Source organism: Triplophysa dalaica, chromosome 15, assembly GCF_015846415.1.
Source record: "Triplophysa dalaica isolate WHDGS20190420 chromosome 15, ASM1584641v1, whole genome shotgun sequence".
Taxonomy (NCBI): Eukaryota; Metazoa; Chordata; class Actinopteri; order Cypriniformes; family Nemacheilidae; genus Triplophysa; species Triplophysa dalaica.
Window position 1 is genome coordinate 11,939,873 of NC_079556.1, and position 20,670 is coordinate 11,960,542.

General features: G+C 38.3%; 1 protein-coding gene across 3 annotated transcripts in view; it reads left to right on the top strand.

Annotated features, from left to right (window-relative positions):
- Positions 1–10,095, top strand: part of fut8a (fucosyltransferase 8a (alpha (1,6) fucosyltransferase)) — an 82,220-nt gene extending 72,125 nt beyond the window's left edge. For all 3 annotated transcript variants that reach the window (XM_056768378.1, XM_056768380.1, XM_056768379.1), the window contains 4 exons: positions 4,320–4,566; positions 6,610–6,786; positions 7,622–7,772; positions 8,762–10,095. In XM_056768378.1, the coding sequence (XP_056624356.1) occupies positions 4,320–4,566; positions 6,610–6,786; positions 7,622–7,772; positions 8,762–9,094 (908 nt within the window). In that variant the 3' untranslated portion in view covers positions 9,095–10,095. The remainder of the gene's footprint in view (positions 1–4,319; positions 4,567–6,609; positions 6,787–7,621; positions 7,773–8,761) is intronic.
- The last annotated feature ends 10,575 nt before the right edge of the window (positions 10,096–20,670 follow it).

Sequence of the window (20,670 nt, forward strand, 5' to 3'; positions counted from 1 at the left end):
TTATAGCTCAAATGACTGTATTTTTGTGGTTTAAATAGTGTGGTTCCTCATAGATGGGCACAGGAAATTAAAATAATTATGTTTGAATTATTATATTTTATGGGTGAAGAGCTATCCTTCTCCATTTGTTGGGCATTATTGCTGCTGGTTTGTGAATTTTTAATTCACAGAAATCCTTTTTTGGCCTTTTTTGACACATCCCTAACACATTTCTCTTAAAAAACATGTGATCTTTTTTTATGTCTGAGCTCTATCAACATGGGTTTTGAAAAATATAAAAATACGATTCAGTATACTGGTGATACAAACATTATTTGAGAGTTCATGTGTCAAGTTTTGACTGACATACAAAATACTTGAAGTACCCTGGCAACACATACAGCTTAGCGTTAGCAACGCCAAGCTCATGGGTTCGACTCCTAAGGAATGCATGCAGTGATAAAAATGCAAAGCTTGAATGTTCTGTAAGTTATTTTGGATGAAAGCATCTGCCAAATGCATCAATGCATGAAACAGACTTGCGTTCGAGTCCGTTGCTGTAGTATCAAGCTAATAGACTGGATTTGGCATTCGGGGGAATCTTTCTACAGCTGGAGTGAGCCTGCTGTGCCTCTCAAAAGAAAGCCGAGGGGAAGGAGACGCTGCCTTTTAAGCATGAAAGAAATGACCTCAAAACAAAGCAGCGCTTTGCTGTCACTCTTTCTTTCTCCTTTTTATCCCAGAGGACAGAATCTCTTTAAGTTTGCCCTAAAGCAGAGTTTCTCACTATTCACTGTTGGAAGAAAAAACTGGCCAAACCAGCCTAATCTGGTTTTCAACCTGGTTTGGCCAGACTAGATTACAGTAGGTTTGGAAACTGGCCAACCAGCTAAACAAGCCCTAGACCAGCATAAACCAACTAAAACCAGCATAGTATCTCAGTGTGTCAGATTATAGAAGTCTGTTTTCTTAAGCAGGTTCAAAGACCAGAGACAGCGTAAGCCATGTTAAAATCGCTATTTTAACTTCTGAACCTTTCTTAACATTACAAGATTTTGATAGTTGTCTAATGAATTCGCGTATTTCCAGCGGAGCTTTCGTGAAACAATCCCTGCAAGGATCATAACGTAACCCTCTTAATATCTCCCGTTCTGACACACAGGAGGTCAAAGTTCAGACTGAATCCCACAGAATAATCCAAACGCGCACTGCATTAAAATGAGCGGGTGTCAGACACGGACACTACGAATTAAAAATAATAAAGATTCGTCCTCCCTGGAGCCCCCCTTCAATTTATTCATCAGGATACAAGGACAAGATGTAATTTAGATTCTCTTGCAGCTCTAATGAGGATGAGAAAGTTATTTTGTTTATCAGTGCAGTGAGGGGTGCTGGCTTGGAAAAACCCCATCTCCATGCAAACCCTGACAGCAAGGTTATATAAGAACAACTGGGGAGATTCTTCAGCTGTTCTTCGTGGGAAGCAATGCTTTCTTAACATTTAATGCAGTACATGGCAGAGTTTAAGCTTGGCACATGCAGTACCGTCTGTTTAAAAGCGTTTGATGAGGATTGTCCTGATGAATAATTTTGGTTTAAACTTGAACAGGAATGGGAATTTGGTTTAGATTGATGAATTATGTTATTAATGATAAAAAGAAGACCAAAGCACGCACATCAACCTCAAGTGGGTGCTCGACCAAAAATAATAATAAAGAATTGTATATCAAGTCGGCACACCAAAGCTCCAAAAATATCAAAAAAATATTAATTAAAAAGACTTTTGTATGGCTAGTGATGTTTCGAACGCACCGGCTCTTCATTAGACGTTACTGAATGTTATTGATGATAAGCAATAAAATGTCACTAAAATATAATATATGTTATTCAAAAAGTTACATTTATTAAACTAATAATTGCTATTGTTTTTGAATATTTTCATGTATGCTTCCAAGATATTCCAGATAAAAACTAAATTTGTATATTACAAAAATGACTATATAAAAATAATAATTAGTGTTAATATTATGCATTAAAATATACATTACTGGTCAAATGTTTAGTGTCACTTAAATGTTAAATGTTTAACCTTTTTAATTTAAATGAATTACAATTTTGAAATTCAGCGAATTCGTTACAAAACAAACATTTTATTATAAAATGTTTCTTTGCACTTGGAGTGAATAATGAAGAAAACTACTGTCATTCTTACTATTATTATCGGTTTACAGTAGGGCTGTGCAATATATTGAATTATCGCAAATGTGTATATCGCAATATGCATTTCGCAATGGTTTGCAATAAATTAGCTATTTAATTATTCGAAAAGATATGTATGGTGGTCAAAGTTTTAGGTCGATGGGGATCGTTGTATCTATCTGGCAAGCGGATGTTAGTTGGGATATACGTGCGTGCGAATGCTAGCGTCCATGTACTCTGTCGCAAATCAATCAACAATCTGCGTCGCAAACCTTTCATAGCGAGCAAAGCCATGAGCCATCCCGAGACATCCGCAGTGCTGCTGACGATTTATTGCTAAAACGAAGAAGCACCTCAAAGATATGGCAGTATTTTTTAGCAATCTTTTAGAAGTTGTAGTCATGCTGTCTATCTCCTAAAATAATGTGAAACATATGTTGGTTATATAATGTTTTTAATATGTTTTAATACAATTTAAATGGATTTTAGAAAAATAAATATCGTATCGAATACCGCATTATTTATCACTTTTCCTCAATATCGCACAGTCCTAGTTTACGGTAACACTTTTTTTACAGTGCTCGTTACACATAATGTACAGACAGCCAGTGCTTCGTGTCGGGTCCTGTTCACACTGTCGGGGCTTATTTCGCGGCTTATTTCATGGCTACTTGTACATTATCCCGCTTATTACACGGCTACTTGCCACATGAGAAAAATACTGAACATAATATGTAAATTCTAAATATTTTATTAGCTAATTTTTACCGAATGCGAGGAAAAGCTGTTTAGTTTCGGTTTTAAGGTAAGATAATTATAGTTAATGTTTGTGTAATATTAAACTGCCCTTCTCAAAATGATTTGCAGCATCCGGGTTACAGGGTGTTTTTAGTTTTGTGCAGTTGTTATTTGAAAATTACAACCCTTGGAATTTCGCCAATTAGAATCAAGCATTCAAATGAGCCGTGTAATACATTTATTTACTATACATTTTGCATAGCTACAATTAATTAACTCTAAACCACACCCCTACCCTAAAGTAAGCACATTCAAATTTCATTATTTATTTCTAAAGCACATTTAAAAACAACTAGTGTTGGCCATAGTGCTGAACAGGGGTGCGTTTCCCAAAAGCATCTATGGTCGCAAGTTCCGTCATTCCACCATAGTTTAACGATTGTTTCCCAACCCCATCGTTGCAACGATCATTCGCAAGCAGCATCGCAAAGTTGCGTGGTTGGAACTGCAGGTCTAGAGCTGTGTTTAGAAGCATCGTTCCTTATTATTATGACAACTAGACTTTTTATCAAAGTAAGCAAGCAACATGCAGTGCATTCCGTATCCATCACTCGAAATATATACAAGTTTAATTGAACATCTTTAAGTTTGTCAAGGAACGTATTAATTACTAGATGTCAATACTCCACCAGCTGTGTGGCGTCAATAACTAGATTGCTGAACCAACTTGGTTCAAACAATTGATCTACGATGAGTTACTATGGTTTCGGGAAACAGTCCCAACTACATTGTTAATTCCACCAACAATGCATCTTACTATGGTGGTTAACCAGCGAGTTATGTCGTTGTTCGTGAAACGCACCCATGATCAGGAAACTCAAATAAAAAAGAAAATCCTAAACAACATTTCAAATATATAAATACACTGTAGCACTTAAAATAAAGTGTAACCAACTTAACTATCATTCTTAAAATTTGAAAAAAATATAAATTTAGAATGAGTAAGTGACTTCTGACTGGTAGTGTACATGTACTACATTAAATATATATCTAGATTCAGTTTATATTAGCTAGCTACCTATATAACAACACATGTTGTGAAATAGTGCATAGCAGAGACATAAAGAGGTGTCACCCCCTCAAATCCTGAGGTTTGTTACCCACATTAAGTATTTCCAGCGGGACCGTGTGCTAGGGATGTGTTGGCCAATCATTTGCATCTGTGTTTTGCTGTTCCCAACCCACGCTGTTCTGTGCGTCTCTGTCAGGCTTTATTGATTCGCTAATTGTAAATTAATCTCACATTTGAAAAGCGTTTCGTGCCAAGTTACAGTCTGTGCCACTTTTATTTCTTCTCTTTGTTCCTCCATCATTTCCACTCATTATTGTGTGTTTGTCTATAGGTGAGGCTAACGATCGGGACGTTCAGGTTATCGAGTTGCCCATCGTGGACAGCCTCCACCCGCGCCCCCCTTACCTGCCCCTGGCCATCCCGGAGGACTTGGCAGACCGGCTGCAGAGGCTTCATGGAGATCCGCCCGTGTGGTGGGTTTCTCAGTTTGTCAAGTACCTGATCCGCCCTCAGGCCTGGCTGATGAAGGAAATGGAAGAGGCCACTGTCAAGCTGGGATTTAAGCATCCCATTATAGGGTGAGACATACTAAACACATCTTGCATTGCTTGTATTATAGTCTTATTTTGGCAAGTGTAACTATTGCTGTTATGCTTATGAATGATAAGAGATTTGAACACACCCTTAACCCTAAACATAAAACTTCAATGTGGTCAGTCAAAGATATTTTAATATTAGGGAGATATCAAACCCCTCTGCTCAACCATTGGAAAACGTAACGGCTAACTTGAAGGATCTTTTTCTTTTATTATTTATTTAACGTGAATTCATTACAGTTCAAAGGCATATACAGCAGAAAGATTTTTGATCATTCTAATTTACTTGTTTAAATCTCAAAGCAGTAGAATGAACACATTATTTTTTTAACTATATCAAATATTCTACTGTTTTTTATTGCTACATTCTAAACTATTTATTAAAATATTTCATTAAATGATGACACCTGAAAGATAAATAAAGTATTCATCAATATTTGTATTGTCTTCAGACAAGTGGCTCTTAAACTTTTTTGTTGTAAGACCCCCTTTGTGTAGAGTTCATTTTTTTGTGGCCCCCCAAATAAAGACTTATGATCTCAAACTTAGAAGTTCAATTAAACCAAAAACATAATCAGTTATACAATTTTGGGACATCGATTGTTTTAGTTGATGGTCTTATTTTTCTGATGTTTGATTGCATAAAATGTATGATCGATTTCTAGATTTCATAAAATGCCACAAAATCTTTGGTCTACCTGGATTCTGGCCCTCAACTTGAGAATAACTGCTTTAGACAATATACATTAAATAATATTATGCAATTTCTTTAAAAAATAAATGTTATAATATAAATAAATATTAATACCGGTGGTGATGTCGTAGATGACTCCTAACTGTCGCAACATTCTCTTCTCTTCCTTCTATTATAAAATAGCGTCTTAATCCTATAAAAACCTACATTTACTTACCAACAAAAGTATTTTTTGCATAAAACCTGATTAGCGGCTTTGATGGTCAGTATGTGCAGATGATAAATATATCATTATGAATTAATGCCTCCAATGTTTAGGAAATGTTAATAAATCTGAATAAACTACTCTCTTCAAGGGAATAAAGTTCATTTTGCCTCTAGTCATAATAGTGTAGCAGCTTGAGCATTAATATATAATGTGACGTTACATAAGCGCTCTACTGTATTTCTTCTATTTGTTTTATAACTTACAGGTTAAGAGAGTTTTTCTTCTGTCTAAAAGTAAAAAACAAAACCCTTTTTTAAAATCTTTTTAATTCATGCAGCGTGTATGTGGCCTTGTTTTTATATCCTGGTAGGGACCTAAACCTGAATACACACCAACACCTAGTGACTCGTCTCATGATGGGGACCAAAATTGAGGTCCCCATGTGCAAAATAGTGTAAAAATCGTACAGAACAATATTTAAACAAATCTAAAAACGTTTTCATTGATCTTTAGGTTTAGGGGAAGGGGATAAAATATACAGTTTGTACAGTATAAAAATCATTACGCCTATGGACTGTCCCCACGAAGATAATAAACCAGACAGGTGTGTGTCGACCTATGATGTGAAGCCCAAATGTAGGAAACACAAGCACTGATAGGTTTGAATGTATGTGTGTGTGTGTGTGTGTGTGTGTGTATAGAGATCATGTACTTTGCTCTTGCCAAAGTGTGTGAGGGCACAGAGCACTCAGCAGGTCCTACAGGAGAGACCAGGGGATAGAGAGAAAGACACTTTCACTCAAACCAGCTCTGCTCCAACAATCAATCTCCACTTACATCCACTTTGCCGTCTACCGGGAGCCCGAGCGCTCGCAGCCATCTCCTGTGTCTGTCTCTCTCACACACGCTCGCCTTTTTATTCCGCCCCTCCTTCCGCCCGCACACAGGCACATGATGGCTGGCGTTTTCCGAGCTCAAGTGTAAAACCTTTAAACATCTGTTAAAAAGAACTGGGGGAAATTTTATTCTGCCGTACTTTATTTCTCCTGGTCTTTGTTGACCTTGAATGGTTTTCTCCGCGGACGCACAATCGGTCTGACCCAGGTGTTGCCTCTCTCTCCAGGGTGCATGTGCGGCGGACAGATAAGGTGGGGACGGAGGCTGCCTTCCACCCCATAGAGGAGTACATGGTGCATGTGGAGGACCATTACAAGAGCCTGGCCCAGCGCATGCACGTGGATAAGAAACGCGTTTACCTCGCCACCGATGACCCCTCTCTACTGCAGGAGGCCAAGACCAAGTGAGTGCGGAAGGCTGTGTGAAACATGAAATGATGGGATCTCGACAGATCATTGAAGATGTATTCTCAACGGTTTATATATAATTTAGATATCCTATAAGTGGCTAGATACATAAGGCTGTACAGCACAAGGTTACTTTCTTCACTAGATAACAGACTCTTAAAGGAACACTTCACCCAAAAAATATCATCATTTATTTACCCTCATGTGGTACCCCCAGAGATTTTGTGTCCATACAATGGAAGTCAATGGGGTCCAGTGTTGTTTGGTTACCAACGTTCAACCAATTTTCAGAATATCTTCTTTTGTATTCTACAGAGGAAAGTCATGCAGGTATTGAATGACATGAGGATGAGTAAATGATGAAAGAATTTACATTTTTGTGTGAATTATCCCATTCAGTAGTTCTTACAGTTGATTTTAGTGGAGTCTGACTTTAGCATGTTGCTAGGCTAACATCTGATTTCATAATATTCACAGCACTTACAAATGATTTATTTATTTTTCATTTGTATCTCTACTTTTCAAAACAGAATATAGAAATCTAATTAAAACTAGTCTCAGAAATCCTGTAATGCATTCTGGGATTGCCTTATTCACAAGGTCTATTGTGATATACCATACTGATATATACACAATACTAGAATGTGGCTGAACCGAGAAGTTTCTTAAGATTAAAAAATTTTCCTCCCTGCTGTTTAGAACAGTTTTCACATGAGGAGAGCTCTTATAATGTTGGTATCTGTTGGTGGCAGTTCACGGTTTCGAACAAAGCCAAATATTTGCAGTATGAAATGTCTATTAACACATTTGTTTTGATTTGTGTGCATTCAGATATCCTGATTATGAGTTCATAAGTGATAATTCAATTTCATGGTCGGCTGGGCTACACAACCGCTACACTGAAAATTCTCTGCGAGGAGTCATCCTGGATATCCACTTCCTGTCTAGGACCAACTTCCTCGTGTGCACCTTTTCCTCACAGGTACAGTAAATTTGGACCACTTCTTGTGAACGGTTTTGTTCTGTTGGTCTCTCAGTCACCTACAGTACGTTTTGTCCTTTCACAGAACTCATTCAACTGTGTGATCATTGTGGGTTTTCTTCCACATATTGCCCAAACCTCCTACTACATTTCTGTAAAGTTAAGACTTGACCCAAACATAACCCCTCATTTTAAACCAGTCTTTTGTGGCTTTGCTTTAGAATTTTGTTTCATTTTTGAATCCATCTTTGGTTATCCTCAGCTTTTTTATATGTTCTCTTTTCTCTGGTACAATGTGGATTTTGTGGTTTACTTTGAGTTGGATAAATGGCAAGTTAATTTTATATTCGGTCTGAACATGCGCTTTTATCTCCAGACATGTTGTCTGACAATGAATAGCCATACAAAGCTTTGCTTTGACCATCATCAGAACATCTGGTGCACTTTTCAATTTATTTTGGCTTGAATCCTTCGACTTAGACAGGAAGGTCTGACAGGCTGTTACACCACTTTTTTTATCGCACTTTACAGGGCCGGTGAATTTAAAATGTATTATTACAAATATTTCAGATTTTCAAATTTAAAACATACAGTACAAAACATACAGTGATACTCAATGATCTCCCATTTACGTACTGCTAAGTACGTACTAACTTTGTAAAATCCAGATTTCCCCCAAAAGTGGTTGTTGCAGCTATGACTGCGGTTGTCCAGCAAACCGATAAAACCTCTGTGTCTCTGAACGTACGTAAAACCAGCCTATCATATCTTTTGCATCCAGTATAACGTGAACATTGTGCAGGTACTTTGTTCCAACGGTCCTTAATCTTCCCCTTCTGCTTTTTTATAAGGGGCAGTCACCATTTTAAAGTACATTCATCTTTGTCAAGTGCACCTGCATGTGCTCTCATCTCCACTCTCCACACAAAACCAAGCCCTGCTTTAAAGCGCCGCATGAACAAGCATCTCTGTTTTTCTTCTCCCCGCAGGTGTGTCGAGTGGCCTACGAGATCATGCAAATTCTCCACCCGGATGCCTCTTCCTTCTTCTACTCCCTCGACGACGTCTACTACTTCGGCGGCCAGAACGCCCACAACCAGATCGCCATCCACCCTCACCAGCCGCGAAGCAGCGACGACATCCCTCTGGAGCCCGGAGATGTGATCGGCGTAGCGGGCAATCACTGGGACGGGTTTTCCAAGGGCATCAACCGCAAGACGGGCCGCACCGGTTTGTACCCGTCCTATAAAGTCAAAGAGAAAATCGAGACTGTGAAGTATCCGACATACCCAGAGGCGGACAAACTGATCAAGAAGCAGTAACGGTATAAATACTTGTGTACTGAAATGAGGAAACCCTGGACCACCCGGACGGGAATGCACTTTGTGTGTGTGAATGTGTATGAATGTATTCATGCGTGTATGTGTGTGTGTGTGTGTAGTCTAGGGCTTCATTACAGGGTTTCGGACACGTCCTTAACCCTGGTGCTTGGACTTTGAGTCCCTCGGAAATGGCTATCAGGGTCATGGATGACAAAAGGAATAAAAAACAAAGAGGAAGAACTTGACAACAAACAGAAGGCACTGTACTGTAGGTACTGTCTAATTAATATCCGGTTAATGAAGGGAACTGATACGTTTATTTAAGAACACAACTGGACGACTCTGCAACCCCTTGAACTGATCATGAAAATAAAAATGAGGACCCGGTTACTCTTTTCCTCCTATGCTCTTATACCTCCTTGTGCACAATGATGGCATTCTGTACTCTAGTCGCACTTCACCCGTTTCTCTTCGCCAACTGATACTCCACAGCCATGAGCTTTTAATTTCCACTGCCATACTGTGCTTTTAAATGTGACTTCTTGCTGTTTTTAATTTTCATTGTATGGTTTATCATGTGTTTGTATGTGCGTTTGGAAAACGGTGCCTGTTAGGGCGGACGACTGACTTTTAGGAATTCTGTGATATTTGACTCTGGAGCCTTACGGACCAGCCTTTTCACGCGGATTTACACTCCACTCCCCCTTTCCACAAGGTGTCTTATCCACACGCACCCACCCCTCCATCATGTTTTTTAGGAAATCATTTTATGTTGTTGCGTTTTAAAATACAAAAGAGATAAGATGAGAAAAATGATATGTAATATGAAGATAATGAAACTAATATTATTAATAATGATATGAGATGAGAACGAGTAATTATAGGAACAGTGACACTTGTTGTCATTGAACGTTTTAGCTAACCATGAAGGAATTGTTCATTGTTTTATGTTTGCGGGCATTGTCTTTGGTGAGCAGATCAAATAAACTTGATCGGCCAAACTAAGATTCTGTATGTATTTTTAAATACTCTGTGTGTGTGTGTGGACATGTTTTTATATCCCGGTGGGGACCTAAACCTGAATGCACACCAACTCATGGGGACTCGTGTCACCGTGGGGACCAAAATTGTGTGTGTGGACTTGGTTTCTATATGTTAGTGGGGACCTAAACCTGAATACACACCAACTCATTGGGACTCGTGTCACTGTGGGGACCAAAATTGAGGTCCCCACTGGCACAAAGGCTTATAAATGGTACACAACGGTGTTCAAAAAAAAGTTTCCAAAAAGTTTTCTACAATGTTTTCAGATCTATGATGATGGAATTTGAATAAATGACATTTCACACTGGGCGTGTCTGCCCAGTAAAAAGCCTCAGAAATAGAAACCAAGTTATCTATGAAATTTGTCGCTCCTTCTGCGCTGTGTAAAAGGTGACATGTACATAGCTGTGAATTTGGACAACACCCTCAACCATCATTCATGCTTTGACAGGGGCGTGTGCATGGGTGTAGCCTTGGGAAGAGGTTTAGATCCTGTCAAAAACTAAATACAAATGATGTTTGTGTGCATTTGTCTCATAGTCCAAATAACAGCCCTGTGTCTTACCCCCAGCAGTAGACTAAACAAACACGATGTGAATGTCTCGCAGGTGATTCTCAACACAAGGGTCTCTTTAATGAAACCACAACATTTTGTTTGACATTTTAAATTCATTTTATTGATCAATGAGCCATCTTTCACAGGGGAAAATATAACAAAAAGGTAAATACACTAACAGCAAGACGTTATGTTGTTCTTGGAGGCTTTCAAAAGAACACACCTATCAAAGGACCGGATCTGTGCCTTTTGGGTTCAGCATTGGGGGACTGTGAATTGGATGATATCATCAGTTACTCATTCTCAGGTTGTCTACACCTAGTAACTCCAGCCAATTCTGTCATGAATTACTCCCCCTCTTAAGTTTTTCCAAACCTATATACATTTTTGATGAACACAGAAAGGTATTTGGAAAAATGTTGAAAACTGACATTTCTGGGACATCATTGACTACTATAGTGGGAAAATGTTAAATGATAGTCAACAGCAGCTGTACTCTTTAGGAGACTAAGATGAAGTGCTTCAATAAAGACCAACATTTTGTCCAAGTAGGAATTGAAAAATACCTCTCGAATAAGTTTTGCAGAACGATTAGCGCCCAGTCTGCCTGCAACCTCAATTAACTGCCAAAGACCCCCACATCACTATCTCTTTCTTTCTCTCTCTCGTTGGCATTAGTTTGCATGTTGGCCGTAACAGCGTGTTTCTGGTCGTCGAGCATCTGGGCTTTTAGGGCTGTTAGCAGCTGGGCTGATCTGATAGCACAGGTGATTAAGAGGTTGCGTCTCCGCTGCGACACACCGAAAAATTGCAGCATGGCTCTTATCTCTTCACACGTTAAACGTCTTTACTTTTACAGCCGGTACTCATCTTCGCCGCTCCATCTGTCTTTTTCCGCTTTAGATGCCGGACTGTAGAATAGAGATTTGAAGGGAACGGGGACAGTATTATTCTTGAATCAATCTCAACTCTGTTACTGAATGTCAATATGTACTTAAGGTAAGCCTTTGCCTGCCTGATGGTGAAGACTAATAAGTGGGCTTGACTTTAGTCACTCTGTAGACATTTACCAGTTACCTTTTTCAACGCAATCTCACAGGACTTTACGAAGTGGCTTATTCGTATGAATTCATACAATCTTTTTTCATTTTCAGTACAATTTGCTTTAGGGCTAGTGATGTTAGGGTTAGGGGAGGGGCTTCACTATTTCTTTTCTCTAACTATCATTTTTTTTGTACTATTCACAGTGTATGAATTCATACGAATTAGCCATCTAGTAAAATAGTTATGAATTTCTGTGAGATTGGTAAATGTCTTCAGAGTGAATTAAGTCTGTGTACCTCAGTGTACCACTTGAGAAAAAAGAAACAAGAAAGAATCTCCACAATCCATATTTGTAGTCCTTCCACATGAAACTGTAGTTTATGACAATAAAAAATCTGGTCATTTGCTCCAAGGATGTTTTCTATTCATTTTACAGACATTTCCGTTAACCCAAAATCACAACGCAATGCAATGCAAAATACAGGTTGAACAGCTGTAAAAAAAAAAAAAAATGTTAATGCACGTATTAATGTACAATGTGCCTTATTTGTAGAGATTTTTTGTGGGTGATTTAGATTTTAAGAAATTACGATTTTAATGAATATTTTACGAAAAGACAATTTTTGCAAAAACACAATTTTTACATGTTTGCTGTCAGAGCACTTTTTGAGTCTACACATAGAAACGCATGTTGGAACTAAAATGGCGGTAACTCATGAATTCTTTGGAATACAGACTTTAGGTTGTTAGGTTTGTTGTAAAAAATAAATAAAAAAAGTTTATATTTTTCTTTCATTAAAAAATACATCAAAAAAATACGGGTCGCAAAAGGATAAAAAAATCTAAGCTAACTCTTTATAAAAAGAATCAAATTCTCTACACACATCAATTATTTTAAAAGACACCAAAGAAATCTGTATTCTAGAGTCTCAGACCTTTCCAATGATATATAGTTCGTCATGAATCGATTTGAAATTACATGCACAATATTGACGCAAACTTAGGTGTCCCGTATACGGAACGGGTGACAGTTAATAGGGCTACACACTCTGAAATGCCTATATTGCTCTTTTGTAAGCACATTAATGGAAATACAATCTACATTACAATTATAAAAAATATTGTGACATTTAGCGGTGAGGTTGTGAATTGCAACCAATGGTTCACTCCACTCCTCGGCCCTCCCATTCGAATCGCTATGGCGACAAACGTCTTCGCTTCTTTGCTGAAGGAGATACCATATTTACGAAATGTGTTACATGACTTAAATACTTGCCATAACTGCCATGCATGTTAATTTCTTGCATCTTTAAAACAATACAGCCCTATTTTATGAGTCTACGCATAACAGACACTTCAAGTGATGCGTCCTTACATGTCTCTACACTGACTGCACAAAAACAAAGCCTTTCTAAACCAGCTTGCCAGTTAAACTGACCTCCACTCTGAATATGCAGCGGTTCTCTGACGCTTCTAGAAATGATGTCAATGACCCCAGAAGCTTTTTAAATGAAGAAACTTCCCCTCTACGTTTTCACTCAGCCGACTGGAGGCGAGTCGTATGGATGCTTTGAAATGACAAATGACTTCGTCAGCGCTTTAAATGAGAAACCGCTGAACTACATCAGACAGCAGATGGAATCCGTTACTTTAAAAGCTTTTTGGGGGATTTTGCATTGAAAAGAAGTAATTGTCTGTCATTTGGACTGTCATTTAATGGGCTGTGTATGCTTGCGTGTGCATGTGCACGAGAGCATGCTGGGATCGCTGCAAGACCAATATCCCACTCTCATGAGCTGTTTTATCGTACCGGTAATGCTGCTTTAGTCCTCTGAGAATGAGACATTTTAATTAACGCTACTAAAGAATAAACAAACACTATTAAATGATGAGCGCTGGCCGTGACCCTGTCGGGCAGTTAGTGAGCAAGCAAGAGAGAGAAAAGGAGCTTGTGAAAGAGTTGACCGATCCCGGGAACGCAGGCCATCCATTGTAATTAAGCTGTCAATCTTAGACACTTAAATAAATATGTAGTGAAGGCAGTGTTGCTTTGGAAAGACAGAGGGGTGAATTTAGTAAACGCTTGGGACACTTTTGGCACATGGTGATTCACTGTAAAAATCTGGAAATAAAATCTGTTTATCATCTAATCACTCTTCTGTCATTCCTAACCTCTATGACTCTCTTTCTTCTGCAGAACACAAAATAAGATATTTTGAAGAATGTTTGTAGCTGAACCACAACGGTACCCATTGACTCGCATTGGATTTGTGTCCATGAGTGAATAAATGGGTACCGCCGTTATTTAGGTTAATAATATTCTTCAAAATGCAGTACCTGCAGACGTAAGAAAGTCATACAAGTTTCAAACATATAATTCAGCATAGCATTACAATTTTGCTTCATTTTAATCCACTTTCCCCTCACAGAATGACAATATATGTCAATATTCGCTCTTCTTTTCACCCTCCTTAAGTTTCTATTCAAATCTTGAACAATGACTTTGTGCCACATCTGGTCAAACCTGAAGTCATCCGCACCTGTGTGTATGTTTGTGTACTGTGATGAGTGTCTGTGAGAAAGATAAGTCCTTGGTGGAGAAGTGAGAATGAGTTGTACGTGTGAGAATGATGGAGCGGCGGAGTCCCCTGAAAGCTTCATTTCCCAGAGTTCTCTCTGGTTCAGCTGCCGCGACTGCCGTCTGGTTATAGCTGAATAATGAGTCTGTTAAAAAGAGGCATCCCGTGCGAGCGGGTGTGGATGGTTCGGTGGGCAGCTGGCTGTTAGATGCGCTAAATGAGCGCTTTTTATTATCATTTCATTTTCCAGACGCTTTTCAAGAATCCTATTGCTGTTTGCTGGCCACCCCTGTGAGAATGTCCCATCTCTTTGTTTATATTCCCTCGTGAGAATAAAAAGGAAATAACAGAGGAGTATTATATTGAATTCATGTTGTTTTTTTCCTCCTTCATTAAATATTAAACGAATGCGGTCCATGGCACGTAATGAAATCTAAATCACTGAAGGATATTATGCCAATAAATATGATAAGTGTTTCAGTGAAACCATGCTCCAGGTAACAGTATGATTCTGTTTGGTCGGCAGTGCTTAATAGAGAGTAGAGTGTTGACTTTAAGAGCCATTGAACAGAGTTAGATCACTGCAGAACTCTCTAGTGTGCTACAATTGAACTCAACCATTGGTGACCGCAGCGGGTGAGACCTCAATGATGTCACCATGAGCTAAGATTTCTGTGTTCCTAATACACATCAACCATTCTTTTCCTTTTATACAGGTTTTCCTACTCATAAATGCTTTGATAAAACTGTATTCGATTACAGTTAATATAACATTATTGGGTAAGACTTTATAATAACTGCACGCTATGAATCATTAGTTAAGCATCAGTACATAGTTAATTAATCATTTATGAATTATTGCATTTGGGCAAATTTAGTGTTATCAATGTGGAATTTTGGGTCAAAACAATAAAGGCATAGAGAATGTATTCATTACCAATATATTGAATCTGAATCTGTTTAGATTTGACTAAACCCCTAAAGGTAGAGTCCAGACATCACATATGCACTAGTTTTCTGTAAAAGAGAGAAAATGTGTTATTGATGTGACAAAAAACGACTTTTCTGTGAATTAAAATGTGCTAACTAGAAGCAATATTGAGGATGACTCTCTATAGTACATAAAATTGTTACTGTATTTTCATGTGCCCATTATGAGGAATATAGACTGTTATGAACGTAACAATTCAATATGACCTGAAAACTGTTTTAAAACTTAAGAGACTTAGGTATTTCAAACCACAAAATATAAACATCTGACCTATCAGTGGGTTGAAATTTGCATGGAATTGCTGATTTATTTATGTGCAGTATATGCACAGCATGTCTGTATGTTGTATATTTTCTGTGAATAGTAAGTATTCATGAAAAAAATGAGAAAGGAAATTATATCTTAGCCTTCTTTAATATCTCATTTGTTTGTTTCTGTGGTGTGTATTTTTCCTCCGATATTTTAGGAGAAACATCTAGGACTGACTGAGAGCTCTCAAGTCTCCTGAGGTATGAAAGATTGACCTTCAAACCATGAAAATTTAACCAGGGTCTAAGAGCCTCACAGTGATGCTATATATGTAAAAAGGGGCTATTGCCATGATAACTTCATGCAGAAGTTTTCAGTGTGTGCGTGCCTGGAGATTTTCTGCAGAAGTCAAAGTTTAGCTAAACTGAAGGAGACTTTGAGGCTGAATAATTTAGAGGAACAGAGAGGCTTGGTCCACATGGTTTGCCCTAAAGAATGACAGAAGCAGAAGCTTTGAGGACATACACTGCGTGTATTTGTGTGTGTGTAGACAGAGAAAGTGTTCTTAAATGTAAGAGTTCACAACATTTCTCTCTCCCTTAGTGACCTTTGAAGAAATATTATGTACAAAATGCAATTTCTGTCATTATTTACTCACCTGCCCCACGTTGTTCCAAACCATATTAACAGCTCTTTTCTGTGGAACAAAAATCTGATTTTAAAAAGCATCTTCAAGCAAATCATATAAATGCCTTAGATGGTATTTAGGAAATGGAACGAAAACACTGTACTTTTTTAATGATGAAGAACTGTGTCGCCAAAGTTGACAAGCACTATTTGATCATTTTACCGGTTATACAGTATATTTACAAAACAAAGTGATAAAGGGTGACTAATAATAATGATTTATTATTTTAAAATGGAGATAAATAAAGGTGCTAAACAATGCCTTGGAAAATAAATTTGGCTGTATGGTGCTACCTTATACATTTTTGTTTCACAGAAGATTCTTTTTGATGGAAAAATGCTCGTTTGACTATAATGTACAAAATAAGTGTTTCTTTTTAAGAACCTTTGACAAAATGGTTCTCGGGGGAACCAAAAACTGGTTCTTCTGCAGTATTGTTGTGAAGAACCTTTTATAGCACCTTTATTTTTAATAGTGTAAATGTTTAGATGAATTTTCATTTTTGGGTGAACTGTCTCTTAAACCAAGCCAGACTCTGACACTTTTTGACTGGAGATGTCCTTCTTTCCACCCCCAAATCAAGATCTTGGCATGACATGTTTCATTTCAGCTCACTTCGAGTGTAAAAGGACATACTTCATGTTCTTCTCCCCGCTCTCCCTGCTGATAACTGAGATGGGAGACTAACGTCTCATTCGGATGAATATTTGATGAGGCTTGTGTTCTGACAGTCTGCTGGCCCACTATAGATGCAGGAACTTGCTCTTGGGTGAAACTCATAAAGATCTTTGGGTCAGTGCCCAGATCTTCTTATATCTGAACATGAAGGCGTTAACAGCTCCTGACTGACAGGAACGAGTGGTGCAGCTGCGAAGCTGTCAGAGTCTACAGCCCTGTGTGACGCCATGTTTGAAATAGTGATAAAGGAGAAGTGGGCTGCCCTTGTGGTGACAGCTATAATGGGATGAAATGTGCTGACTCTGCACTGCCAAGGCCCCTGCGGACTACAGTGAGGGAACCTGTTACAGTGCGGGGAAAGACTCTGTGGATTCAAAGTGGTGTTGGGCACATTTTTATTGATCTTGAAGCATCTACGAGATCTATAACATGAAGAGAAATCTTTTTTTGTTGACATTCCCATTTATCTTAATAGCAATTGCTCGGTTTTAGGTTCTAGATCAAGCGTCTTCTGATCCAAATGGTAATGCTTGTTAAGAGGATAGTCGCCCCAAATAAAATTTAGGTCATCATTCATATACCCATATGTCATGCAAAATCTCAAGCACACAAAAAGATAAATGTCTCTGTGGTTTTTGTCCATACAATGGAAGTCGATGCGGAACAACCGTCTTTCAGATTCCAAAAAACATTACATGGCAAAACAACATGGTGAAGGGGAAGTGCGGTGTATGTAGATAGAAACAGCTCATTCTAAAGTAATAAAAACATAACGCTTCATTATGTGAGGTCTTTACACACCTATGAAGACATAGTTATGTATATTATATTGCATTTCTGTCAATAGATCCTCCTTAATATTACACATTGTAGCGTAATACCAACGATCACAATTTGCTTTTAGTCAAATAACCTTGACTGAAAGCAGGAATGAATCTCATGGATAAAATTAAACTGATTAAAAATAATTATGATTTGACCGCTTCAAACTTCTCTGTTTCAGTACAAAGTGTAAAGCTCTGGCTCGCTGCTGTGAAATGCAGTACGGTGCCTCCCAATTAAAATGTGATGTTTGACAAAGATGTTCACCAAGCACAAAAGCTTCATTTCACACGATAAAATCATTTGGTTTGAGTCTGTTCATTTGCGCTCGGGCAAATGGACAGAGAGAATGAGGTTATAACTCTAATTAACAGAGCTGATGTATATGGTTCTTCTAACAGATTGCGCACAAGCTCTCGTCTGATTAAAACAGATTTGGTACAAGCTTTCCAATCTAACAGAACAAAGTCGCTGATTTCTCATACATTATACTTATTAATTTCACCCCAAAAATAAAAATGATGTCATCATGTATTCATCCTCATGTGGTTCAAAACCTGCACACTGTAATTCCGTCTTCTGCAGAAGACAAAAGAAGATACAGTATTTGGAAGAATGTTGGTAACGACAGCGGTACCCATTGACTTGCTTTGGTTTCGTGTCCAAACAATAGAAGTACATGGGTACCACTGTTGTTCGATTAGCAACATTCTTTAAAATCTCTTCTTTTGTGTTCTGCAGAAGAAAGAAAGTCGAACAGGTTTGAAACGAAGAGAAATGTTGACAGAATGTTCATGTCTTTAAGCACAAGACAAGGGAATACAGTTTTACACAGTTTTTACACAAAGGTTATACACAAAAATATGTCACATTTTCATTACATATATGAAGCAGACAATTTTATAATATTTTGAAATTCTTGTTACACAAAAAGCATATTTGAATATCTTCGACATTCATACATGAACATCCATAAATCCCTTTTTTGAATGTAGTTGGAGAAAGACAAATGTAAAATGCGTCACTTCTGGAATGGAAAGCGTCTGCTAAATGACCACTTTCTCAATTATTCCTCAAATGCATTGTTATTTAGTGTTTCTTTGTCTGTGTCGATTCTGTTGTTAGTTGGGCTGGACATGCCTCGCACAATGTTGATGAAGCTGCTTAAATGGACTTGTTTACTCAGCTGACACAAACACCGCAATCCATCACATGCCCGTCCGATAGAGAGAAAGTACAAACAAAGTGTCTCTCTCTCCTCCGCAGGGGAAGCTGCTTTGCCAAGTTGAGACAGAATCCAATCACCAAACCAATGCTGACACACAACAAGCGGGAGCTCTCACTTTGATGAATAATTCCTCCAAGTTGACATATGTGTGAGGACACACACACACACACACCAACAGTCAATTTCAGCAGCTGGTCCAAGTGTTTCACTTTTCCAAGTGTCTTGTAGTAAACTAAGGTAGTGTGGGTGAACATATGGTCAGAAAGACACTGTTAGCAGAAGATAAAGATGTCTCTCTCCATCCGGTTCCGTGTTTGTGTATTTCTATCATGGCCATGGTAATCTCCTACCATTTTTAGGTATTCATTTACAGATTGTTTGTTTATCATTCTCTTCCAGGGTTCATTTACAACAGCCTTATCGTAAACCATAGGGGGCTGTTTGCACATCAACGATGAAGAAAATGGAAAGGTTTTTTGTTTGCGTTTAGTTTGAAGTACACATAACAACGTTAAAAAACTATATGCGTTCACATGCTGTAAAAATGCTGTAATACACATGCCAGGCCAGTAGATGACAGTGTCACTGTGTAAAGAAACACTTTGCACACACATATTTAAGTTTAACCCCAAAGTTTGTTTTGAGTTTGTTGATATATTTGTATGTTTAAAGTTTGATGTATGTTAAAAATGTGTCTCCACTGGTTGTAGTGGTGCAGTTAAGAAACGTTTTGCGTGAGAAAAGTTAATTGGTGTGTTGTGTAGCACAAACACACAGTCCTATAGGCCGCCAATGTTGTTTCGAGTACACTTCCCTACTAATAAAAAAACATCTTAAACCAGCAGGCTACGTGTTTAACTAACTGGTCAGGCTGAAACCCACCAGCTAAAACCAGCTGAACTTGCAGGTCTTAACTGGTTTAAGATGGAGGTAGCTGGTTTTAGCTGGTCCACACAGCCCGGCAAAGATGGTTAAACTGGTCTTCCATCCTGGTCAAGCTGGTTGTAGCTGGAGTTCCAGCCTGTGCAACTAAATCCCGCTTGACTAGCTAAAAAGTGTCCAAAACTTCTTTAAACCAGTTTGTTTAACAAGCTAACACCAGCCAACCAGCTTAGGCTTGTTATAGCTGTTTTATTTTTCAGAAGGGTTGAGCATACTAAGCACGTAAAACGTGTGTGCATGACATCACCGTATTCCAAATTTTGTGTTTTCACAGTTTATACAGAGATGGCAGCAGCATTATTTTTTAAGGTGAAAGTGTTGTCGTATAAGTGGCTTCTAAGTCTTTCTGATGTAACACACACTTATATGTTTAGAAAGGACAGTCGAGCTCTTCACAAATATACAATTTTTGTGTTTGCAAACTATGTTTGGTAAATATATTACCTTTTTTTTTCATTACACTAGCTGGAAAAGGAAGATTAAATTGAGTACATTGCATTGTGGGATACATCCACGAATCGAGCTCTGTTGCACATTTTGTCAAATGTTCCAGGTCATTAGATTATTCCATGCATACAGAAATGTCCATACTGTGCACAGTACACATGCCGTGTTATAGTATGTCTTTTCTTATTCTCAGAGAGGCAAAAATATTCACAAATAAGAACCATGTAAATTACACCCAGACCACTTCACTGGTGGGCACAGGTGGCAAATCAAATGAGGTGGGCGGAAGATCCCTGCAACCTCTCTTT